Genomic DNA, 27594 nt, shown 5'->3' on the forward strand with positions numbered 1-27594 from the left:
ATTCATTGTATTTTTGTATTGCCACATGGTGCATTGTGGTGGTTTATATATATATATATATATATTTATATATATATATATATATATATATATATATATATATATATATATATATATATAATATAAAACATGTTCACAACAAATATATATATATAAAACATGTTCACAACAAAGCAGAACATCACACATCCCACACCACCAATCGGCAACACATTCAGTGACCTCATGACATCTTGTCTAGTTGGCTGTGGACTTAGCTGGCCTGTTTTCTATCAGTGAGCAGCAGAGAAATGCAGGGGAATATAAATACTCATATGCTGAATCTGACACCTGTTTTTTTTTTTGTGTTCTTATTAAACAATTGTACTGAAATATTATGAGCTATGAAATACAACAACAAATCAGTAGCAACCATTTTTCAAAATTGTAAAAGAGACATCGGCCTTAACAAAGTCAGGACAAGAACTATGCAGTTCTCTCTCTCCAAAAAAGGAACAAAGAAGTCTTTTTTTCAGTGTTCAAACAGATACAGTGTGAATGAACATGTGAAGTAATCCAGCATATTATGTTGTGAAAAACATGTCTTTTCTCCCATCCATCCACAGACATTGCCTTGAACAGCTCCAGTCTTTAGAATTGGTTCTTGTCCTTCAAGGTTATCAGCATATTTGTTTGACATAATCATGCAAACACAGTCACCATCAGATCCCCATAAAATTCTTCAATTCGCCTCAGATACTCTGAGCTGTGAAATCCTTATACTCTGTGTAGTTTTACATTTAGTATGAACTTATATGCTGTGTCAGACTGTAGTCAGTGCACTTTTTTCCGAAAATCTCATCTTTTATGTTGATCCTTTTCCCCTGCAACGAGTACCTGATGTGCAAATCGAAGCCACGATAAACTGATCTTATTCTCACTTCCTCTTCACACTTCTGTGCCCCCCTGCTTGTTTTTCCCTTGTTCTCATTTGCAAGTGAACACCTCTGTTTTTTCACTACAGGTGTTGCACTTGACAAAGCAGCACCACTGGAACTTGCAGTTACACTGCCACACACGTGTATACTGGTGTGTGTCATGACCGCGGCCGCAGCACATGAGGTTGCAGCCATCTGGGTGGGGTGAGGTGTTGTTGCAGAGGCGGCCCCTAGTCCCTGTACTCCCCGTCAATGTGTCTTCCTCACAGTAATTTGGGGAGCGTTCCAAATACACCAGGTCTGTGTCAGTGGGCTTTATGTAACCATGTGACTGCTTAAGGCGCAGGAAGGAGGGCTGGCGCAGGCGAGTGGCTCGCACTGCCTCCACCTGTACAGCGGCACCATACCGCTCTTTCAGCACATAGCCGATCTCACGGAATTTAGGCAGTGTTGTCCAGCATGTCTTTGTGGTACAGGAGCCTGAGACACCGTGGCACTTGCACTCCAGCTTCATCCTTTCTTCCAGAATCTGAGAGAGCAGGAACACAATCTATCATTGTAGGGCAATTCCAGGACTGATGATTGAGACTCATGAATGCCCAATTATATCAATCCTATTTCAATCTGTAAGGTAGTTGTTACATTTTTCAACAGCTCTCAGGTAGAAACTAATGAATTCTACAGGGAAAATCTAATTTTGCATCAAATGGAAAGTCACATAAGTCACTATTTACATATAAAAATCGTACACAAATTGTTCAAGTTAATGATCGACTCAGCTGATTTTATTCAATATATTTACAAACTTACCCAAAAGTAAAAAAAATTATGCACTTTATTTTTCAAGTGTATATAGCCATTGCATAAAAACTTTTGTATTGTTGACTATTATTATTATTATTATTATCGCATGGAACTTGACTTGAAGCTAAAATTGCATCAGGTTTGACATTTGTGGTATTAGCAAATTCATGCAGCTGAACGATGAAGGAAATGCTTGACATTCTGCTTTGACTCGCTGCGGCAAAACAAACCAAACCCCATTATTCAATTAATTCTGCGCAATGCCCCAATAAGTATTGCCAGCTATATGTCAGATCTGGGAGGAAAAATTTGTTTTTTGCCAAAACATACCTTGTAATTTTCCCTACCTTCCAAAAGCCACATCAGACGGCAAGAAAAAAGTCCACGACTCTCAAGTAACCATTTGTTTATACAGTAACGTTTGAGTTAAATGTGAATCTGTTTGTGTTTTGTTACTGATATATTCTACAGGCAGTTGACTAGAAACTATTTAATATATGGCAGTGATCAGCTCTGAAGTAAAGGACTGGAGATGTTCAATCATTAGGATTGAAATAATGTCACCACAGTTTATTTTAAGTTACTTGACGAGGAAATTTGTTACCTAACATTAATTTCATTTGAGTAAAATAATGAATGCAAAAATCAGCTTATATGGTTTTGCCTTGTTTCTGAAGGCCACATCATGATGTGTTGGTCAAGCTGAGCAAAACCTGATTTGGCTGCGTATGAATAAAGAGAGTGAACGAAACAGAGGAAGAGAAAGAGACTAGCAATAATATCCTGTATCCTGACTTAATGCTCTGTAATTCAATGAAGGGACTGAGGGGCTGTGGCAGTTCTCCAACTGGCAGCCACTGGTCGAATTGGCCTTTGCATTCCTGTCACACACGAAGAAAGCCTCAACTCCATAACCACTTCATTAGGCACTGTAATTCTACTTATGGATGGGCTTTGTATGCCCAACCCCCCCTTTTCTCGGCCCCTGAAGTGACAAATGAAACGAGGGAGCATGGATCAGGTCGGGCTAGGCTAATCGGGAAGTGGAACATTTCCATAATACATGCCAACTTGCCTTAATTATAAACGTGGACCTGGAGACATTGTACAGTGCTGCAGAAAATGAACACTGCATAATATTTTGCAGAAAACATAACATGTATCAAGAAGTGCAGACCTCTTCCCTGTGAATTATATTTCATGACGTGCTACATTTAAAAAAAACGAGTCTTTCGAATTAGTCAATGTGTTTTTGTCTCAATCAGGTCAGAATCATTTCTCAATAAAATGAGCATGTTCCCTTATTATGAAGAATCATCATTGTGGGGTGGTGTATCGTTCCCATACCTCCTGTGTCAAACAATGGAGGAGAAGACTAATTGATTTTACTTGTCAGCCAATTAGCTGGAAAATTACACATTATTTCTAATGCCAAAAACAATTTATGTTCTCATAGAATAGTGTGCATGTGCTGCGTTTTAACTGATATTAGCACTGAAATTACCTTTCTGCCTGCCTCATTGTTGTGCAAGTTCATGAGCCTACGGGCATTTTTTTTTATCTCACGAGCATCCACAAAGCGACGAGAGAACTCAACACCATACTTGACGTCGGCTGAACATCCACCCCATTTCCAGCCCTCCTCTTGGTTCTGGTACCCCTGTTTCTCCCTGTCACAGCCGCAGTGGCTCAGGTTGCCCTGACTGCAAGCTGCTGTGACTGCATGGGCCACTCCAGCTGCGGTGATGGCGTAGGTAAACGCCGCCTCCTTGCTGCCTAGGGAGATGAAAAAGACGGATACCCATCATATTCTGTAAAGTATTTCAGTGCACTGGGAAATGTGGTTTTACTCAAATTATCACCTGCCACATGTAAACAGGGGGCTTAGCTAGAAAGGGTGCATTTAGCATTGTGTTGTTTTTTTTATTATTGGCTTCTAAAGAATTATCTTCACAGATTAACAACCACGTCAAACCTATAAAAATTTTTTTTTTTTATAGAGATTCTAAACTTACTTAATTACTTGTAGAATATACACATTTATAAATGTCAGCTTTTTTAAGAAACCAGCCCCAGCAATATCTGAAGGGTTTTCCCAGACTGCCTCACATACAGACAAACTAAGGAAAGGACTTAAACATTTGGTGGAAGTCAGTCATATTTGCTATGTGATCTCAGTTCAGTCTGAACACTCTGTTGAAGTGCTTGTCTGGTCGCCATCTATTCAGCATTTACCATTTTTCCACCAAGTGCACACATGAATGCTAATTAGGTTGTTGGAAATAGACATTCTGATGTAACACCGATTCAGCTTTCCAAGCATAAATTAGAAAGTAGTTTAAAGTGTTTAGTATCTGACCAGAGGTGTGATCATTTTGATATGTGCTCAGTCAGTAAATCTTGCATTTTTGCAGGGGGGAGAAGGGAGATAAAAGTGCCCCCTGCTGGTGGACCACTAACCACAAGGCTACAGGCGGTCCGAACGTTTCTATTTTGGTTCATTCCTAGATTCAGCTTTATTAACTGCTTTATGTTAGTTATTGTAAAGGTATGGATCACTGGGCGTGAGGCAGGAATACACCCTGTATATGTATAATAATATTTTTGTTGCAATCCAGGCAGTTTTACTTGCTGCATGTACAGGTATACGCACTGTCTGAAACTGCTATGCCATGCATTTACCATTGGGATCTGTGAGCAACATTGCATGCAGATCATGTGATTATTTTAGTATGGCATAGATATCTTCTTATTTTAGAACATATTTATATATACTCACTGATGACTCATTGAGTCATTGAATATAAAATAGAGTTTTTGTTCATGCTCCAGCTGAATGCAAAAGCTAACTGCTAGGTCATCAAATGGATTTGAGAGAAAGAAAATCTTATATTTGATGTATTTCATCTTAGAATTTAACATAGTGCTACTTCCACAAATGTATGTGGGTTGCTTTGGGTAAAAGCTAAATGAAAATTGTGGTATTAACAGATTTATGTGAGATGACAGTTCAAACCCCTACAAAAACAATTATGCTTTCATTCTCAATGACGGGAAGAGTATTTTAGGAAAATATGTTTTGGTTAAAAATAATGCAATCATAATTTGAACTACCACAAACACAAAAGAGCATAATAGAGGGATGTGTTCAGATGAAGGAAAGCCTTCTATGGAGAACGCCACAGCAGAGAAACAGATACATTTAATTGAACAAAAGAAATAAATGCAGCCAGCTTCGAGTCAGCCAACACCCCACCCCCCACCCCTTAAAAAGTGATTGTTACCAGGGCCAGTGGATTAGACACAGCTTCCAACCACACTTTGACCAAAACAAAACATTTTTAACTGAGAGGCCATTTATATGAACATTCGACATTTAAATTCCCATTACTCAAAAATAAATTCAGAAAATGTGCACCCCAGCAAACACAGTCTACTTCTTATGTTTGAGGTTTTCTCAGAATAAATAGTATGTGCATCTGCGTGTGTGTGTGTGTGTGTGTGTGTGTGTGTGTGTGTGTGTGTGTGTGTGTGTGTGTGTGTGTGTGTGTGCGCTCGTGTGCATAAGGCTGAAACGTATTACAGTAAATTCATCGTTGTTAGTGTAATAAAAGTTGCTTTTAGTCAAAGTCCAAGTTTAGTCACCCACAACATTACGGGAACTGATCGCCCCACTCTGTCCCCATTTCCAATCCCCGATTTTCCTCTCATCTCTTGTTTTACAGACTGCACTGCCACAGCAAGAGTGCATCTGCCAGTTAAACTCAACCATGTTTGCAATCTTGCAACAATAAATATAGTGACACGTGCATACACAAACACATATTTGTGTCAATTAAAGCCAGCATGCCAGGCTGAATTACTGACCCACTCGCAGCTCTTGGCCGAAGACAGTCCTCTCACCGAGGGCGGAGCAGTTCCATCGGCCAAAGCGGAACTGGAACTGACACTCGTTGATACCCATCTGAGCACCCTCACCGATAACAATGATGGCGTCTGGGCGACTTTGACAGATGGCACGCTGTCTGGGGGCCAGTCCGGGGATTTTGTTGCAGATAATATTGGCACCAAGAGCCACCACTGAAGATAGGGCCCTGTGTAGGAGAACAAAAATCACACATCAATCAAACTTTTTGTTTACATTTTTCACCTACATATCACAACTAAACAACTAACCTCTCTCAAACAAGCAAAAAACTAGAAATTTAGAGGACAAACACTTAAAATATCCAAACAAATCAACAAGCCAATGTACAGATCAATACAATATGCATAAAAGGATATGAGCCAAATAAAACATTGCTCCTCAAATAAAATGCATGTCGTACTCTGTATGTATGTGCATGTGACAAATAACATTTGATTTGATATAAATTGTGGACTATTCTTGTAATTTAAGTTTGTTTTAAAATAATCTGGTACTTCAAAAGGTTTTTTCCTGAACCAAATGTATTCATTATATATCAGTTATTAAACAAAACAACCCACATATATGAAACTGCTATTTTTAATATGTAAAATGTCCTCTTAAAAGAAAGATGTTGAAGTCACAAATTTCTGCTATCTTCTTTATATGCACTTGTCAAACATCAGTGAATCTTATCTTCCCATTCAGATCTGTAAAATTTTTACAGTCAACAGTACAAATGCCTCAAGCTACATCTGATTGAAGTAAGCACTTTATATTGAAAGAAAGCCCAACTAAGTCCGCAGTGTATACAGTCAGAGGTATATCTACATAATACAATGTAAGGAAAACAATGTTATATCATTTAATAATGTGGTGCTCCATCCTTAACATAATAATGACCACTTAGGAAACAGTATCCATGCACTCTCCTCTTATTTAAACCTCAAGGCTGTGGTGAAGTGGAAAGATTTAAATGTATGGCAACCTAATTTCTCCATGGGATGAAAGTATTAAAACGCTATGACTGAAACATCAGAGATCAGAGAAAAGTGCAGGCATACATTACTCTCACTTGCTTTATGGAAACAGTTTGACAGATAATGTGATGATCTTTCGTGAAGTTCACTGGCCATAAGCATCGGGCATTGAGCAAGGCTGGTTGTGCCATTAGGAAAATAAAACAGTGGCCACTAATTGCCAATTGGAAAAACAGAGCTCTTTGGGGTTACTATTTTCCACTGTTGGGTACACTGCTCAACAGTTTAAATTTTGAGGATTCAACATCTTTATTTGGTTCTGAACCAGTGCATTAAATAAGGCTTTAAAAGATTAATGCTCTGTTTAGAATGATCATCATCATTATCATCATCATTGCTGCTGCTTCAACATGCTTTCACACATTCAAACACCAAGGTTTGCATTTCCTATAGACTTTGGATTAATATTACCTTAAATCTTCTTAAAAATGGAAAATCTGGTGCATTGTTTTTATTTTATTTTTTTTTTTTTTTAATCTATTAAAATAGTTAGGGAAAATAAAAAGTTGGGAAATAATTAGCAAAGTCTAAGCCTTAAATTATAATGTTTGGAACCAACTCATACTCAAGCTAACTCTAGCTAGTGTAAAATTTGTTAGAATGTATATATTTTTAAAAAACCTATATGTTAAGTGAAAAAATGACAGAAAATAGTCAGGCGATATGGAAAAATTACAATAGGCATCTCAGGAGCAATAATGGGGCAAATGTTACACCTCGGGGGATCCAAAAGTTGCTCAATGTCCCGAGACAGTTATAGGTGAGTGTATGTACAGGGCAGCCTGTCAAATAATAGTAATATCACATTTTCAAAGGGAGATGGAAAAGTCGAAAATGAAAGCATGTTTTGTCACTATTTTTTTTCTAATAAAATTTGTATACACTATATGGCCTGCTTTAATGATGAAGAATACTTGTTATAAAAATAATAAAATAATAATAATAATGTTCGACCTAAGGGTAAGCATATTTTTGCACTTAACTGTATTCCCATATAAACAGGTAATCATTAGTTCTTCTCTGTCTGGAGTAAAATGCGCACAGGTTCCACCGCCTGGTTTTTTTTCCCTTCATACAGGTGCGTCCCATAATAAAGCTCCCAATAAAAAGCAATCAGAAAGCCGGTAAGAACGAGTTCAAACACCTGTTACCCACAACACTACACATCCACACGTCTACTTAGCGCACTTAAGCAGTAAACCGGTCTACCGAGCCGCAGCAGTGAAGAGTGGAGGCAGTGATGAGAAACCCACAGGTAGCTGCCGCTGGTGAGGATGAGGAACAGCTGAGAGTAGGAGACCGACAGAAGAGCGGCGCGCGGCGAAAGCACGCGCATGGTGGCATGGGACAGCAGGACGAGGCGCGTGCTTTTCTCGGGGGTCCTGCCCGGGTCTGCGGAGCTCGCGGTGAGCCAAGAAGCGCTTCGGTAATGCCCTTGTCGGTGGAGAGCAGTCCGTGGCGCTCCTGCATCTCCTGCTTGCGGACGCGTTGTGCGCGTGCCTCCCTGTGCGAGCGAGCGTGCGTGCGTGCGCGCGCGTGTGTCTGTGCGTGTTTCAGGGTGAGCTGCCGGGGAGCTACGGATTGAAGAGTGCAGATCACGCACGCACAACCGGGTCTTCTCTCATTGCTTTGCCATTGGCAGACGAGGAGGTGGGGGACCATTCCATCCGCCCACATTTAGTGGTGTACAGGACAGCTGGGTGACTCTCCTCCTCCTCTTTTCTGCACGCTGATAGATTTGTATGAAGGACAGCTTACTCGGGTTATTAGCTGTCCCTTTTTAAGGGCTGGACAATCAGGATAGACTTGGATTGATGAGATAGAAACATAACCATTTAGCAGTAGGAGGAATATACTCAACCTCAGCTGGCATTAAATATGTGGTAATAACAACGCATGCGTATAGCAATATTAACATTAATTTCTGTGCATAAAGCTGTGCATGTAAAATGTAGTAATTTACACGTATTGAAGAAGATCTAGGTGGTGATTGATGAAGAAAAAAAAAAAGAAGCTAAATATTATGTCCGTAAACAGTTCATATAGATGATGTAGTGAACGCTATTCTGTGGACTTTCACACTGTTGAATTGGGCCCCTTTCTTTTATTTATTTTTGTAAGCACCACTACTTATTAAATTGAAATAAACATAATAAAAATACTCTTTAACGATAATCCATAGACGTGAGAACAAATTTGAGTAAAATATAAATAGCATGGCATGAGTTTATAGAAAGAAGCATCTTTGTCACCATCATCACATAAAACTCTATGGAGGGCCCCGTATTTCTGATTACATTTCCCTTTCTCACGCTTGCATCTGTATGTGAAACTGCTCTCCCTGGTGGTAAGATATGGAAGTTGCAATTTCATAAACTTTGAGATTTGAGCTCATTATCAGAGCATAAGTGAAATGAACAAAACTTCAGATTTATTCAAGGTTCAGAATGTGTCCATAAGCAAACTGTAGCAAATACTGTTTTTTCGGGGTTTCTTTTTTTAAAAAGTGACGAAGATTAAAGAATCAAAGTTGAATGTATTTTACATCTCTTTTAAAGATGCTCTTTGCAAACACCAACTTGTTTGCTCTAAAACAAAGAGACCAGGAGAGTTTTGTAGGTAGAGGTGGCCTGGTGGAATATCATAAAGCTTCAAAGGGTGGACATGTTTATGAGGTATTTTCCACTTGAACTCTGAGATCAAAGTGCACTCAATAGTGGAGGTCTTGTGCATATCTTTAGGGGTTTCCAATACACAGATGTAAAGCAAAAAGCCACACCTAATGACCACGTTTGATTTTCCACTTCTAGTAAAGCAAATAGGTTGGGCTCTATTTGTCTTTCATCACACACACACGCACACACACACACACACACACACACACACACACACACACACACACACACACACACACACACACACACACACACAGAGCTGTTTTGAACTGATCAGTGTCTTAAATGGTGTTAGTGAATCCACACTTTAAATTATAGCAGGCAACTCTAACAGCTGTTATTAAGCATTGTGTTCTCAGCCAAGGGGGTTGTAAGTAATGTCTCTGACTTCAGTTCAGTCCATAACACTATGAAACATAGCAGTCAGGAGCAAACTCAGATAGAGAAAAGAAATCCCATGAACTGCCATTGCTGGTGTATTACACCACAGGTCTAAAAGCCAAAACTGCACTTTAGCTGTTTTGTCACTATTTGGAAGCTTATATAAATGGTATCTGTTTCTTTTCAGTTCTTCAAGATTGTGATGAAAAAAATGTAGACCTTTTTTTTTTTCAGTTCAGTATGTGGAGCATCGCAGTGTCTTGTTGAATTTTAGCAATGGTTTATCACTTCAAGAGTGATATTACAATCATTATATTAACTAAATATGTTTAAAATAAACTATTTGCTCAAAAACATTTCATATTTGCTCAATTTTTCAACTTTTTCCAAACTATACTGCTCACAAAATGTGTCATTCAACTTTGTAATATATTTCATATTAAAAGGAAAGCAACATTTTATATATATATATATATATATATATATATATATATATATATATATATATATATATATATATATATATATATATATATATATATATATATATAATGTGTTGCATATAAACATCTGTCCAAATCAGGTCTTTATAATTCATGCCAAACTTCTTTTTTTTTTTTTGTTGCTGCGTTTGAGTTCTCATGAAACAGATGCCAGGGCACAAAGGCACAAACAAAAGAACAGAAACATCTGGTCACATATGTGCATTTATGTTGTGGTTAAAAGTTTAAATAAACGATTGACATGGTGGAAATCTGCTCCTTTATTTATTTGTATTTATGCCAGTGTGTTCAGTAAATGATTGTTGAACACTCCCACATGCATTGTGATCCACTTTACATCCAGAGCACGCTACTCCTAAATGCGGCTGACTATTTAATTCCCTGATTTATTTACTCTAATTCAATTAGAAAATGCTTTATATGATATTCAAGAAGCTTGTTTATCCAATGGGCTTTTAGGGCCTGCAGGGTGTACAATATTGTTTTTTTCCCACCAATGCATATACAATTGAAATTTAAAAAATTAAATGTAAATGGTTATGGTAAGAAAGAGGAGTAGCACATTAAACAACATCCTCTTTAAGAAGCCAATGACAAGCCAATATAGCTGTGTTTAAATAACAGCATGTTAGTAGGTTATGTGTCCTTCACAAAGGCCTTCTCTTTTATTATCAAAACCATGAACATATCTGCATGCTGTATGCATAATTTTGTCCTTCAGCATAAAACACATATTTAAATGCTCTTATACAAAAAAAGATGATCTTTTCTGCTTATTTCTGTTGTTATCAAAGAAAATGTTGTGATTAATGTTCACATCAATAACCTCATTTGTATGCATTAGGTTCAGTGTGCACAGAACAGTACCACAAATTTAAGGGTAAAAAACACTAATACAGCGGTTCTGACAACTGTCACTTCTACAATTCACATCTTTTTTTATTCGGTTTTTATTCATTTATATACTATAACTACACACTTTCACATATATAATACTACCATGCATTAATGCAAGTCAAAGATATCACCATAAACAGAGGAACTTAAGTGCAATGTCGTAATTTTACCAGTAGATGGCATCAGATGTTTCGTCAGATCTACAATGTTGAAATTATTTGTCAGAATAAAAGTTTTTGTCAAAGGTCCTTAAATAAAAACTAATTCTAAAGATAACGGAGGAATACATATTTTGAAGGAAAACACGTAGCTAAAAGATTTATAACATTATTACAACATACGATGCATACAATGCTATAAACTATGGTTATGGTTACCTTATTTTAGAAAAAAAAATTATTGCAGTATAACATTTTGTGGATTATCTAGCTGTAGATTTTTGCTAAAACGTTTTTAACTACAAATTAATGACTGGAAAATGCCAGCAAGGCCATAAATCTACTAATAAACTACTACTACTACGGACGTAATAAAAAACTTGCAGATAATTAAAACAAGAATGTTAAACCAGTAACAAAATATTTTTTTAATAGAAAAGTGACTGATACATTATATATGTTTAATTAATGAATAACATTTTATATTCAGGAATGGCTAATGATTTATGAAAGAGCTCATTCTGCAGTCAGAAACAGAGTTATTAAAAAAGGAAGTAATAATGGGTCATGGGCTAAGATGGAATCTAATATGATTAATAAGATGTGGACTTAAATAAAAACAGTAATATACTCTATTCATAAGTTGCCATACATTGATCATAATCTACATGCAGGATATTTATTTTCTTTTTTCGACCACATCAGACTCAGCTAATGAAGAGGCTGGATTTCCAGCATTATTAATACTTGTGTTTTTCTGTGACCTTCTGACAATATAACTGCAGAACCTTCACTGATACCCAAGACAGGCTTTTACTAAATGTTACTTTATAATCAGCAAAATCTGTGTTCAGAGCTGTCCTTGAAACTTTAGCAGGCCCAGGTTTTTGTGGAAAGCAAAAAAAAAAAGGAATTTCAATATAAAAAATGATCTTAACAGTGGAACATTCCCCTTAATGGAGAGCAGATGAAACTGCAATAAGCTTTTAGTAAAATATTTTGCAGTTACAAATGTCTATAAATCTATACAGTGATTAATATATAATAAAGCAGTAGCTTTTGAGAATTCTTGATCATGACATTGGTGGTGGGTGGATGGATGGATGGATGGATGGATAGTTGGATGGATGGCAAAATCAGTTTTCAGGATTTAAATAATATAAATTATTGAGGACAAGAAAAGCATTATTATTTTTATTATTGTTACAATTAATATAATAATAATAATAATAATAATAATAATAATAATAATAATAATAATTATTATTATTATTATTATTATTATTATTATTATTATTATTATTATTCAGCCATTTGATTAAGCCAGAAACTACATGATGGAGTAAAGTGAGTATGCATGTCCAGTGATTTTATTATAAAAACAATTATGCTGAATATCATTCGACCGTGTGACAGTTACTTTCTCTTGTACAACCAAAAAGGCCAGGTTCTTTTTTTTTTTTTTTTTTTTTTTTTGTAAATAAATTATGTGGTCTAATAAACCAAAAAAATATTTTATTTGAAAATATATATTTTATGTAAATACATTCAAATATTAAGTCATCATGCAACAAAATTCTTTTAATTATTATGATAATTTTTTCTCATATTTTAACAACATTTCTTTAGTTCTTAACGTTCCCATTATTTTGCTGTACTGTATTTAGTTTGTTATATACCTTTATTTTGAAATGTAGTTACTAATTATTGTTGCTAAATGCTGCTAGAAACACAGTGCTACGGGAGTGAACTCGGTAACCCCTGAATTTGAATTTCGATAAACTCCTCCAAAACCGGGTAAAACTTACTAGTATATCAAAATATTTAATACTGATGAGTGCAGTAGTGTCTTGTGTTTTTAAACAGTATTGATCTCAGTAATAAGGGGTGTTGTGACATTTGGCAGGAGGGTATAAAATAATATTTTGATGTATTAGTGTTTGGTGAGAATGTGTAGGGCAGAGCAGGAAATCTCTGACATTTGTACTCCAACAGAACCAGGTTATGGCACTAAATCTGGTTATGGGACTTAACCATGTTACAGGACCGAGCCGGTTTATGGGACTAAATCAGGTTATGGCACTGAACTGGGTTATGGCCCTGAATCGGGTTATCACACTGAACTGGGTTATGGCCCTGAATCGGGTTATGGCCCTGAACCCTGTTACAGGACTGAGTCGGGTTATGGCCCTGACCCTGGTTATGGGACTGAATCAGGTTATGACACTGAATTGGGTTATGGCCCTGAATTGGGTTTTGGCACTGACCTGGGTTATGGCCCTGAATCGGGTTATGACAGCGAATTAGGTTATGGCCTTGAATTGGGTTTTGGCACTGAACTAAGTTATGGCCCTGAACCATGTTAGAGGGACTGGGTCAGATTATGGCCCTGACCCCTGGTTATGGGATTGAATCAGGGTATGGCACTTATCTGGGTTTTGGCCCTGAATAGGTTTAAGACACTGAACTGGGTTATTGCTCTGAATCGGGTTATGGCACTGATCTGGATTATGGCCCAGAGCCTGGGTATAGCCCTGGCCCTGGTTATGGAACCTGAACCGGGTTATGGCACTAAACCAGGTAATGGCAGGGCCTACAGTCTTTATTTGTGCTCACTGTTTGGGTTCCGCATGGCTGCAGTTACGCATATAATCCACACGGTGTCGCTGCTGCACAGCATTCAGCAATAGCTCCGCGTGCCGCCGCCCTAACAGTGAGCCGCGAGCGCCGTGTTGCCTGCACTGTTCCCGCCATCTTGTTTCCCGCTCTCGATCAGTGCCAGAGCCCGCCATAATTCAAACCAACGTGCAGCATTAAAACAGATATATGACGATATAATGCAAAAGTCAGGACCAGACCAAGACAACAAACAATCACATAAATAATATAAATAATAAATAATATAAAAATGATTATTATTTTTATCAATACTATAAAGAATTTATTTTTACATGCTTCATATAGAAAGTAATTATATAATATACCATAATAGGTCTAATAAATAAATACAGTAATGTATTTTGGGTTTTTGTGCTTTTCAATGGACTCTTATTATTGTTATAGTTTTTATGTTGAATTTTGAAAAAGGTTAAATTTTATTACAATTTTATTAAATAATATATTTTATACTTGTAAGCAAGTCATAAGTAATAATAAAAAAATAGGGCTAATAGATAAGTTTTAACTTTATTTCTATTATTTTAGTGTTTTAAAAACTCGTACACATCACACACCAAAATTTTACTTGTATATACACACACACACACACACACACACACACACACACACACACACACACAATGACATATATGTGTGTACAATATGTCTGTACAGTAAATCTGTATGTATATGTGTTTTTGTGTGTGTGTGTGTGTGTGTGTGTGTGTGTATGTATATATATATATATATATATATATATAATTATATATATATATATATATATATATATATATATATGATTTGATTTGATTAGATTCAACCTTATTGTCATTGTGCATGTACAGAGCCAATGAAATGCAGTTAGCATCTAACCAGTAGTGTATAACTGGCCTATTTAAATTATTTTATAAAAATAAATAGCAGTGTGATAAATAAGGGTATGGGGTCCATATGTACAGGCGAGGGTAAATAATGTACAGAAGGTGCAGTCGGTAATAATATATGTATATATAGTAATATACAATATACTGTGCAAAGATTGTGCATAAATGTCGGGAGATAACATGTTTAAATGACATGATATGGTTAAGTATGAATGTTGTATGATACAGTATATACAGAATAAATATGGGTGGAATATACAGTAGTGTAGTTATAAACAAGTTATAGATGGTGCACAAATGTATAATGGATAAGCAGTTCACAAAAAAATAAAAATAAAAAAACAGAAGGGGACAATGCAGTAGTGTATTTTTACATTGTATGATGATCAGCTGTTCAGTGCAGTAACAGCCACAGGAAAAAAGCTATTCTTTAGTCTGTTTGTGCAAACCCTGCGACACCTGTAGCGTCTGCCCGATGGGAGGGAAAAAAATAAATTATATATATATATATATATATATATATATATATATATATATATATATATATATATATATATATACACACACACACACACACACACACACACACACACACATACACACACACAAACACACACACACAGATGTCGGGTGAGAAACAGCATAAGAATAAAACCTTGCATGCTCTTATCTAACCAGACCGATAATGATCTAAATCTATTTGAAGGCCTTGCTTGAGCAGAGCTGAGCTAGTTGATGTAGTTTACGTACAATCACATTGGTGAACTCCGAGGTCAACTAAATGGCTAATTTGCTTTTAATGAATGCTATTTCGCATCGTCATTAGATACATGCCTACGCATGCAGAGGCCAAGCCAGAAATAAGATGAGCTTTCTATGAGCTTCTCTCTCTCTCTCTCTCTCTCTCTCTCTCTCTCTCTCTCTCTCTCTCTCTCTCTCTCTATAAGGACCTTCAAAAGGCTTTGCTGGAAAGGTAGCATAGAGAAAATTACAATGTGGGGTGTGGAGGGAGAACAGGAGAATAAGTGAAAAAGATAAGTTTGTCATTCGGTTGTCCATGCGACGGACGCCCTGTTGGGACAACAGATGTGCATGATGTCATGCCAGAGGAGGGGTGGAGAGATGCAGGGAGGAGCGAGAGACATAAGGTTGGACAGTATCCTTGTGCAACGTTCCTTTTGGCACAGGACAGAGAAGGAGAATGGTTGGCGAGGGGCAGGGAGTGGATGGAGTTCCTTAACCCTGCATCCCATGGAGTGCATACTAAATCCCTAACATTCTGCATTCAACATTTCAGTGCAATGATGTGTGATATTGTTAATACAATGTTATTATGTGGTTTAGCAACTGACTTAATAACTGTGCTCCATATAAGCAGAAATGAACTATAAATTCGGTACGAGGGTGCTGTAATGAAGCATATGGTGAGTAGGATTTTACCTCTCATGGTAAATAGATGGAGTTAACATTTTGCTGAGTTGCAATGATTTTCAGCCAGAAGCCCTTTTTTTAATAGCACAGGACTCTGCACAAATCGCAGGCTCTCGTGAGGAGATGCTCTCAGATTTTGTGATTTGATTGTGTGACTTCAATGCTAAACTTTTTGCCTCTGTCCCCTGACTCTTTTTCAGTGGCATAAGAAGTCAATTGTTCTTGTGGTATGCAGTGACAATGTCTGTTTGTGATTGCACAGAGCCAGAGAGGGGGAGCATCATATACAGAAAATGTGGTTCCCTATGCTAGGCCTAGGAGCTCTCACTAGGGTCATGCAAAAATCAAAATGCTTTCTGTTGCATACAAAAACAGTGTGTGTGTGTGTGTGTGTGTGTGTGTGTGTGTGTGTGTGTGTGTGTGTGTGTGTGTGTGTGTGTGTGTGTGTGTGTGTGTGTGTGATCAATTGTGCCAGTAGTTATTAATAAAATATAAAATGTTGCTTATTTGCTGCTGTAGCTCCATAAACAAACATTAAAATCCTCCATGTTCTTTTTCTCATTATTCTAAACATGCATTGTGCAGAAATCAAACAAACCAGATCAAATATGTTTCAGTGGGAACACTGCTGCTTTAAGTACTGGCTTATTTAAGGGCTTCTAAAAGGTTTACATTTATCAGGTGAACAGGCTGCATGTCAAAACACAAAGAGTTCATTTTGAACAAAAAGTGCCACTGCTGAATTCCCCAAAAAATTTATTGAAGACAAGCAGAACCTGTTTGGCCAATGGTGCCATCTGCTGCCACATGTACTTGATCCCACTGTCAGCCTGTCAGCCAGGCCATGCACTGTTATTCTCACACACTGCAGCTACGATGACCTCTGTATGAGGACACTGACTGGCTGGGTAATCATTTACTAGTGGCCTTGAGTAACACTGGTGTGACAACCATTGTCTCGACAACTGAAAAGAAAAAATTTAGTAACTGAAATAAAAGACTTGAACAGCCCTTAAGTGTGTACAAAAATGCAGCTTACACAGAACCTGTGTACTGGGGCAAGATATATTATTCACAGTAACCTAGTTATTATATGTGATACTGGGTTTTTTAAAACCCTATTAATTCAAGGTGTTACAGGGATGTACATTTAGTATTAAAAATCTGAGGATAATTAAGGTTAAATTTTTTGTAAAAACAAACAAAAAAAAACTTTACATTCAAAAACTATATTTTATAGTAATTATTTTCATAGTTTTCAGCGGGAGAAAGCAAAGTGTTTAAAAATGTTATAATGTATCATGCAGTGATTATTTTAGTAATTAATGATTTAAGTAAACACATTTAAATCTAGTTATTGCCTTTATTATAAATGTATAACATATTTTTTTATGTATGCCTGCACACTGCCTTTAATGATTACTTTGAATTTTAATTGTTTTATACAGAACGCTCCTGTGATCTTTTCTTAATCTTGACTATCATGATAATACAGTATGTATGAGATTGTAATGTAATGCCCCTTGCCCATGTCTTTACATTAAAGGGAATTTTATATACACTTAACAACATGGTTCCATCTTTTACTTCCTCTATTATTTATTTTAATGTAGTATATTTATATATCTTAAAGCTTGTAAAACATTGATGTAGTTTGTGTTAAAGTTGCTAATTCTGTACCATAGATTCAGAAGATTATTTCCCAAGTGTACTACACAACTACCATATACACATATAATAAACAATAAAGAACACTTACATTTTAAATACTGCTAATAATTTCTAAATCTGATCATAGAATATAACTAAGTGTTTAGGGTGTGGCATTGCGGCATGCCCCTTGGCTGTTAGGGTTGGGTGCTGCCACAAGATCTTGCTCGCTTTCTCTCATACTCTGGGTCCCACCCCCTTTGCCACTGCCATCTCCTGGTTTTCCCAGAATGCCCTGTCTGAGAGCACTGGCCTGAAATAAAACTAAGAGGGCCCTCATGGAGAGAATGGGAGCTTTGTCTCAGCTGCCATTTACACTGTCTGGGGGCATAGAAGGAGAAGAAGAAGAACTCAAAGAGAGTGTCTGATTGCAAATTAGCACAGCCAAGGCTTTGCTGCTCCCAACCCTCCAGTGCTTTCACTCTGTAGGGGTGATAAGTGGATAAAGTTCTGGTATTAAAGTTGAAATTCAACAAATTTCTATCGTCCACCTTCACTGCTGACCAGTGCCTTTTTCAGTCAGGTGGAAATATAAGTTGTTTGCAGCATGTCTTTGACTTTTCTTTTGTTGTGGTCTGTTGAGGCTGTGCCATTGGGGCTGCTTATTATGCGAGCAATGTTGTGTCTGAATCTGTAATTAGTTAAAGACAAAAGACAACCTCTGAGTGCTGCAGACGAGGCCGCTTGACACTAGAACCCTTCCCAAGACAGGTTCTTGTCGATGAGTTTGATTGGCACATGTCAAAAAAAATGGGTGCAATGTGTCAGTGAGATGTTAGAGGTACCGTGGCATAAAATATTTCACTAATATAATTATTTTATTTAATTATAAAGAAAAACGCGTGCAATTTTTATATGATTTGTAAATATACTATAGTGAATATGTTCACTTTACTGTTTACTTTTTCCACAAATTTTATTTATTTATTTTTGTCATACTGAAACCATAGTATACTTTCAGGCAAAATGTGTAATCAGTTATGAACTTGATAACCCTTCTCCTGTAATCCTTTATTTTGTAAAGCACACACATAAACCTATATATAAATCCCAACACCTACAGAGAGAAAGAGAGCAAAAGAGAGAGAATCTGATTCATATGTTCTTATTGCTTTTGTCCATATGATACACATGCATGTTGAACATGCAGTATATACACATAACACTTAAGATATTACCTGACAAGGATTTATATCAAAGAAAATATATTTATTGAAAGGGTTTTTATTAATTAGATAAATGTCACATTTTTGCTGTGTTTATCAGTGTCTTTATCCAAATCCTGGGTTTAGAAAATAACATGAAATTGAGCATATAATAGGATTGCTTTAATTTCTAAGCTAATAATACAACTATCCAAAATAAAAACTAATGAACCTATATTTAAAAAACAAAAACAAAAAACAAAACAGGGAATATAAAACTAATATTTATTTTGTATAAAATTGTATTCTATATTAATTCAAACAAATACTGTACATAATGACAAGCTATCATTGCTATCAGTGTTACAAAGGATGTCCAAAAATGCTCATTTCTATATTTTCTTATTGATATTGTTCTGTGTCAGATATCAACACACTATTTTATCATGATTAAATCAAGAATCAGTTTCACTCATATAATCCAATAAGCCAATTTGAACTAATCACTTGTTGCAGGAACAGATTCAGCGTGTGTACAGCGTGTGTACAGATTCATTAAGTGTACAGAACCTTTACTTGTAGCTGGGATGGTGGTGATGTCTTGTGTTCCTTTTATAGGAATATTTCACCTGAAAACGAGAACAGGGTGTACTCGTTTAAAAAAAAAAAAAAAAAGATTTCAGGTACATGATTAGACCAATGTTTAAAGGTCTTTCTAGTTAAAAGATAGATCAAGGTATAAAAGTGCAATTGATGGCTGATTTAATTCATTAATTTGTAAGAAGCTATGCAAATATTATTTCATAACTTTCAGAGAGAAATCCGATAAAAGCCTACCTGAGGCTAATAACATTTGAGGGGGTATATTTTATATATTTTATAAAGCAATCTTACGTAAATATTGCATCCAACAAAAACCATAATACTATATTCACTGAATACATGTTAAACTTCAATATTTCGTTTAAGATAAACAGAAGCCCGTATTACAAACTTATTTTTCAACACATTAATACCAGTGCTGTTTTGGCAGTAAATAAAATCCCTGAGGTGACACTTCTAGATGCAGAGAGGGGATGAAGAAGCGCTCTTCTGCCAAACCACCTAAGGAGCTGTACATTCATTTAGATGACGCACTTAATTGGTGTTATGAGAGGGCGAGATTTCACTCAGCCGACATTAAACCACGTCCTCGCCAGGTCTGGTGTCATCTGCATTTATTATTCTTTTTGTAGCGTTTTTTGCGGCTTTTTGGTAAATCACAATTTTGAGCTGGAGCTTATTTCTCTAAGGAGGCAGTCATGTGTTAAGCTGCAGTAAAGCTGCAACTTGTTTGGGGCGTAGCAAAAAAAAAAAGGAGCCTGTTTCCCCCCTTTCCATTCACTCCTGAATTCCTTTGTATATTAGATCTGTAAAAACAAGAAATACAGGAACAATTTTATATCATTCTCTCAGTTTGGGTTTTAAGCAACCAGTGTTATTTTTTTTTCTTCTTCTACCAATCAGGATATAACAGACACCGAGAGTGAAACTTTCTGACACTCCGTTTAGCACAAACTTCCTGGAATAGCTCATTTTGAAAGTCAGCCTTTTTCATTATGAGAGGGGAATTTGGGTGTCTTTAATGTTTTGGTTGAAACCTCTTGTATTTTTCTGTCTCTACGTCTCTTTCGCTCTTTTTTTTCTTTTTCCAGAGGGATATCAAATGGCGACGAACTCTCTTACACGTCCCCGTTCGCCGCCTTTCACGTGTTGTCGGTGCGAGGCGGTGACACGGGCCGACTGAAAGAGACTCGCGGTGGGCGAGCACCATTCCGCTTTACCGAGGCTGCACTGCATCGCCGAGTGTGTGTGTCTGTGTGTGTGTGTGTGTGTGTGTGTGTGTGTGTGTGTAACACCGGACATGCGGCGTGTTTTATTTATTTTTTTTTTTCGGGAAATAGCTTGTATATATATGCAGGGCTCTTGTGTAACGGCTTGGGCTGTGAATCCCACTTCACCTTAGTTGAACTTGGCCGATCGAGTTCACCAGCGACATGAAGGCTGTCAGGTCGGTGTGGCGGGTTCCGCGAGGAGGAGAAGAAGAAAAGAAAGCGCTACCGTTAATACACCAGACTCAGAAAATCTCTCGACCTATTTCGTAGACGCTTATTTATTTATTTATTTATTTAGTGGTTTATTTAATTATTTATCTCCACCCTCCCTTTTCGCTTCTAACGCCGAGGGGACGAGGCAGGTCGCTGATGCTTTTTTGTTTTGTTTTGTTGTTGTTGTTTTTTTTTTCTCCGCTCGCGCTCGTCTCGCCGTCGTTGCCGAGGAGCTCGCGCGCAACAAAAGTAACCGGGACGACGGGAATTCGTCATGGAGAAAGAATGACAGCTCTCCACCGCTGGGAGACCGCGAGCTCGGCCGTCTTTCCTCTTCTCCTTCGTCTCCTCTTCGCATTTGAACTTGTGCTTGAACTCCAAGAAAGCGGCCCGTCGAAGCCTCAATGTGTAAGTTTCTTTCTTGTTTGTAATTTTTATATTACATAATAACAACTCATGAATAGGCAGAGACCGAGGGGGAAAACAAACAGACAGCGAGTCATACGTGCAACTCCGTGATGTTTCTTTTATACATTTATATTTTATTTCGCGTAGACTAATCGATTAAAGCAACCGGTCAGGCCCAAAAGGGTGCACAGAGGACTGCAGCTAAACTTCTAGTATGCCATAAAGTCTAATCATGAGGCCTATCTGATTATATTAAATACATGTATGCAAACCTTAACGATTTATATGACCAAAACCCACAAGACTGGCATGTGTGTATATGCATTAAGCAAGAGGTCATATTCTCGTGGCCTGGTTTTGTGTTTAGTCATAATGACTCATAGCTTGGTTTCCTTGTATTAATCAAACTCTACTAAAGAGGTTAAAGGGCATATATCTGCTGAACCAAATGATAATTAAATCTGGAATGCATCAATCGTGCAAATGATTAATGCATTTATAAGCTCTAAAGGAGCCTTTCATTATAAAGCTATTTCATGTGAGACGTTCAATAGTCTAGGCTACAAGCTGGCACAATATTTTATTACTACCCCAACAAGCCTGTGTATTTATTTTTACTAAGACTACATCCATGGTGGCATGGTTGGTGTTTATTTTTTCATTTTTTGGTGACTAATTATTGCACAGATTTGTGGGAAGAGAGGTTGCTCGGAGAATTATTTTGTTTGTAAGGGAGACTAGCTTACAGATTGTTTTCTAGTAGTCGTTAACTTAAAAAAAAAAAGTTGCTTTTTAATCCTCAGCAGTCCTTAGGGTTTGCCTTCTACTTGCAGAGTAAAATTTGTGGCTGATAATTGTATTCTGGGAAACAAACTCGCATCATTTCGTTTCAGTGAAGTGGCTGTATTAGGTAAGTTCTCATGTAGTTAGTGAGAACCAACCTTTTTTTTAAATCTGTGGTCTGTGTGTGTGTGTGTGTGTGTGTGTGTGTGTGTGTGTGTGTGTGTCTGACAGTGGTGCTTAAAATGGCGTAACCTTGTACATGCAGCCTTTTCGATGTTCGACAGCTTCTTGATCAGGTAAGATTTTCCTTATCGTTTTATAAATTTAACCCCTTATTTGGAGCATCATTCGTTTATATATTGTGTAGATCATGAATAATTTGTGAGAATGGGCATTATCATAATCACTTTTCAGTGAAAATGTTTGTAGGGTGCATTTGGCATACAGAGATACATACCTGGTTTAAGAATTTATTAGGGTATTTGTTCTTTCCTATTATAAATGTCACAGTCTTATTTTATTAAAGCGTGGGCATTTTTGTTTATTATCAGAAATAAATATATTTTCCCTTGTGGGTTCCCTTTTGGTAGGTCATGTGTGATGCATAGGGTTGTTGCACACACACACACACACACACACACACACACACACACACACACACACACACACACACACACACACATTTTTACAAATATACATGCACATATTTATGCACTTAATCATAAATATCATTTTCAAGGACATTGTTCAGTGTTGCTTACTGACTGTCTGCACTATTCAGAGAATGTGACACATTTACTCAGTTTTTTCTTCTTTTGTTCTGGCTCACTGAGTAAGCCAACCTATTCTTTTTAGGCTCCTAATGAAAGTCTTAAACTTTATATGAACGATTTTCATCAGAACTATATTGAGCCTCAGTAAAGTGTATTGTGCATTTGAGATTGTCTGACTGCTTTACTGGGTTATTTGGTCATGGGTAAATTGTTGTGGAGTGTTGCCCTAGTGAGGGCCTTGAAGACTAGTTAATATCTGTGTGTGTGTGTGTGTGTGTGTGTGTGTGTGTGTGTGTGTGTGTGTGTGTGTGTGTGTGTTATGGAACTCTTCAGGCAAATAACATGACGGCAGTAAGAAAGAGGTCTACAAAATAGGTTTTTCCAGTGTACAAGTTGCAAGTAACCAGACATCCTACAGCATCTCTATATCGATTGTTAACTTTATTTATATATGTTTATGGCTTTAGTATTATAGGGTTCTCTCCTTGGGATGACCTGCTTTTTATTTATTAGCTGTCAAGTCGTTTGCATTCTAGACAGCAAAAAAAATCATGAATTCTAAATGTGCAGCTAAGCAAGGACTACATTATGAAAGGTCTCTCTAATTTAATTCTTCTCAAAATCCAGAGATATTTCATAAATGGTTTTCTGAACATCGGCTAATTGCCAACAAAACCATATAATTTCGTTTTGTCTTATATAAGGCTGTTTCTCTTTGAACAAATCCGGAATCTCAATAAATGACTAATAAAGATGATGACTCAGCCGAGAAAGACTTTTTAAAGCTAAATTTATAAAACAAGATTATATTCATACACAATTTTACATAATATTTTAATCGTATTTCCTCAGTGCTGAACTTCAAGCTATTTCATTGGAAATGTAGGGCATCAACAAAATATTTTACTGTAAAATTCAGTTTAAATATGAAAGTATAATAGAATATACAGTGCATGTTTTTTTGTATAACAGCACACACCTTACAGACTCTAGCTGAACTTTCGTCTGTTACACTGGAAAGTTCTATGAAATAATCATTTCGAATATAGCTGACTAACGTTAGTATTTGATTCTTATTTTTTTAATTGAGTCTTTTTTTCTCAGCCAGCAAAGGTAGTACACCAACAGTTAAAAGTCTCTTTGTCCTCATGCTCGCAGTACATAGACCTGGAGTCTGGTCTCTTCTGTCGGAGCGTTAAAAGAACACAAACACCGATTGGCCGCAGCCACTTATCTTGCATGTTTGTCCTAGTTGATGATTGGACAGCAGCAGTTTATTTTTGAGTTCGAAGATGCACTTTTCTTTTTTAAACATAACACCAAGAGCATTGAAAAAAAAACAGCGGAAAATTGTATCCTTGCTTGATTAAGTCTGTGAGGTTAAAATTTTTTTTACCAAAACAAAAGACAAAAGAGAACCTTTTAATACTGAGTCATGATTCTTCTAGTCATCTGTTTTTCAACGTGTAACTATACGCATTCATTGCACAAGCAAGGAGAGTACCTTTCAAAAAGGTGCAAAGAAAATATGCTGTGAATACACAGACATATTACAACCTGAATCGTTCTAGTGCACCATGTGGAGTCTTACCCTGCTGCTCTGAGGTTACTAATGTAATAATCATGCTTTTAACTCTGCGGTTACCAATGTAGTAATAATGCTTTTAATTTTGTGGTCACCAATGTAATAATCATGCTTTTAACTCTCTGGTTTATCACTGGAATACTAGAGGTACATTATATAGGCTTTTCTAATAATTAAATATTAAGCAATATTCTTACTACATAAGGGAGGTAATATGGAATGCTACATGGGGAATAGATGTATGAAATTCACAATGGTCCACCAGCAGCCAGTAGTCCTTACTTTTTTTTTTTTACTTACGTTGCAGTCAGGCCTACTTCCTATTCATGGCTATGTAAATGTCTTGCATTTAGAATATAAAATATGTTACTTTATTTCCTAAATGTAAAGTATAGTTCACAGGAAGAAACTGAGGACTTGTTTAAGAGAATACCTTTTCTGTCCATTTAGCTTTCAAGCCAGTGGTTTGTCCGCTAAAGTGCAATTTCATCTTGGCAAGATAACATGGTCTCTGACATCTCAGCAATCAGTTTTCACTCACTTTAATGTTGCCAAATAATAGCTTTTGGTTGATATATTTTGTCATTGACAATCTCTTAGAAACATTAAACAAACTAGACTAAAAGCTGCCACAACATTTTATTACAGTTTAAAAAGCTTGCAGTTTTTTATTTACTCTGATGGGCTTTACTACAGGTTGTCTAGAAGACAACCATACTGATCAAGTTTATTCGTTTTTTAATTATTATTGCTTAGCACATTTGATAAGTTAATATATGCTGGCAGGTCAGAGCTCGGGAACCTGTGTGAGGACTCTGGACAGGTCGATACGCAGTGACCGAGGCCAACGAGCATGCAGTACAGCTGGCTGAATTTGTGCTGTGTGTGCACTGGAAGTGTCTTTCCACGACTAGCTGCTGGAGCTCTGGCTATACCAAACTGTCAATCCCACAGGAATGTCTCCCCAAACTCTCCGCTGTAGCAACAGATGACAGAATATTGGCGTGTTATTGCTGTGCTCCTTCTCCGTTTTCTTTCTGACCTTCTCTCTATTGCTCCCCTGCTTTTGCTCTTGGTCACACTGCTTCCTGTTCCCTTTAAAACCTTTGCTCACCAAAGAATAGAGGCCAAGTATGTAATGTGTCAACATGACCTGGCTGCAGTGTTGTAATCTGATAATTTCTTTGATGGCTCAAGGCTGGTTCTTACGGTGTTATCAGGAACATGTGGAATAGGGCTGTCTAGGATAATACACCAAATAAAAAAAAAACTGCAAAACCTAAGGCTGCCTTTTTATAATTTGGTTTGCCCTGGCTAACAATGTCTAAAATCCAGTTGTGGATGAAAATAATACAATGAGGACGGCTCACCTGCCACATATGTGCACTCAGGCCCAGTTGTGTGAGTAGTAGTGTGATTCGTGCATGGGGAAATAATAGGCTGAGACTGGCACTGAGAGAATTGCAGAGATATGAGTGTAAACAGGCCTGCGACTGCAGGAGGAATGTGTCTGCATCGAGCTGGACGGCAGCCGTGATCATTACAGAGCATTACAGGGTAAGGAACAGTAAATAAGCCACTCAGATCCAGAGTGTAATGCATATTCCCAGAGTGCGATGCATATGTTCAGAGAAAACAACTCTCTGAAGATATGCATCGCACTCTGGGAATATGCATTACACTCTGGATCAGGACCCATGAGATGTAAAGGCATTGCATCACATACTATGTTTGGGTGCAGGGAATTTGTGTGTATGTTATGTGTGCATGTGTATATGCATCTGAAAGCGAGAGTGAGGTCAAACTTGTTTCTGCGCATGGAGTTCTTAAGTGCTTGACCTAATTTTGCAGGCAGTAAAGAATTCGGCAGTGAAGGCCTTCCTCTGTGAGTGCGAGTTTGCTGCGCTGGGTGTTTCCTCCCAGGGTCTAACAGGAAGCTCATGTTCGAGTTCATCTGAGGACAGGCAGAAGGCTTTTCTTTCCACTGTGGATCTTTTTAAAGGGGGCGGGGGGTGGGGGTGGAGTATGGAGGCTGGGCCTCTTCTCTGAATTGCCTCTCTGCAATCTGGCATGTGTTTTAGCTCCCTATACTGCTTTATTGTCTATTTTGGCTGAACTTGCAGTTTTTTTCACGCTGCCAAGAAAACATCCATTTTTTAGGCTACAGTAAGTAGCCGAAGTCCAGAGTTAAAAGAAAGTTCATGATTCTTGTTAGAAGTCTTTCTCTTTTTAGTTCCATTCTGCGTTCCTCATTGCACCGATCCTATTTTTACGACTCGGCGAGATAAACTAAAGAAAATCACTTATTCAATTTCATAATGAATATCAGTGGAATATTTGTGGATTAAATAATTTAGCCATTTGTCTAAATGATACATAATATTCCTCTCTCTTTTTGCTGTCCACAGACTGAGGAACATTTGATAGATGAGGTGCTTACTCATGGCATTATGATACAGGTAAGATCCTGTCAATGGTATAAAAGCAAATTATCTAACTTTATTATGAACGAATATGAGTAGTTTCAGACATTGCAGTGGAAAGTTATGAAACCTAAAAAAAAGGCTTAGACCATATTTATTATTATAATAGCCAATTTCTTATCCTATTACATGCAGTAGGGATTTATAACCATGCTTATGCTAATGAGTTCATCACACAAAAATATATATTTCTATATGCCATTAATTGTCATAATTAAACATTGCAGGCTGTCGTTAGTGCATAATAGATTACTGGTACCTAATTACTCAGATTCACTTTCACAAACATTCAAGAGCTGCCCTGCTTTAAATGCCCTTATTTTTTTACATGCTTTTAAATTATATTATTTTCATTATGTAAAAAG

General features: G+C 37.1%; 2 protein-coding genes across 9 annotated transcripts in view; one reads left to right on the forward strand and one right to left on the reverse strand.

Annotated features, from left to right (window-relative positions):
* Positions 1–150: 150 nt before the first annotated feature.
* Positions 151–8426, reverse strand: wnt7ba (wingless-type MMTV integration site family, member 7Ba). Its single transcript, XM_083528905.1, has 4 exons — positions 7922–8426; positions 5589–5815; positions 3226–3497; positions 151–1446 (listed from the first exon to the last, which is right to left on the reverse strand). Exons 1-4 carry the CDS (start codon positions 8002–8004, stop codon positions 967–969), a joined length of 1062 nt encoding a protein of 353 aa, XP_083385031.1. The 5' UTR covers positions 8005–8426; the 3' UTR covers positions 151–966.
* Positions 8427–20508: 12082 nt separating this feature from the next.
* pparaa (peroxisome proliferator-activated receptor alpha a) overlaps positions 20509–27594 on the forward strand; it is a 44268-nt gene continuing 37182 nt past the window's right edge. For 3 of the 8 annotated variants that reach the window (XM_083528927.1, XM_083528930.1, XM_083528920.1), the window contains exons 1-3: positions 20509–21605; positions 22620–22684; positions 27155–27205. The gene's annotated coding sequence lies outside the window, so the exon portion shown is untranslated. The remainder of the gene's footprint in view (positions 21606–22619; positions 22685–27154; positions 27206–27594) is intronic. The other 5 variants (XM_083528929.1, XM_083528926.1, XM_083528925.1 and 2 more) reach the window with 4 other exon arrangements.

The sequence above is a fragment of the Silurus aristotelis genome (genome assembly GCF_946808225.1).
Source record: "Silurus aristotelis genome assembly, chromosome: 24".
Taxonomy (NCBI): domain Eukaryota; kingdom Metazoa; phylum Chordata; class Actinopteri; order Siluriformes; family Siluridae; genus Silurus; species Silurus aristotelis.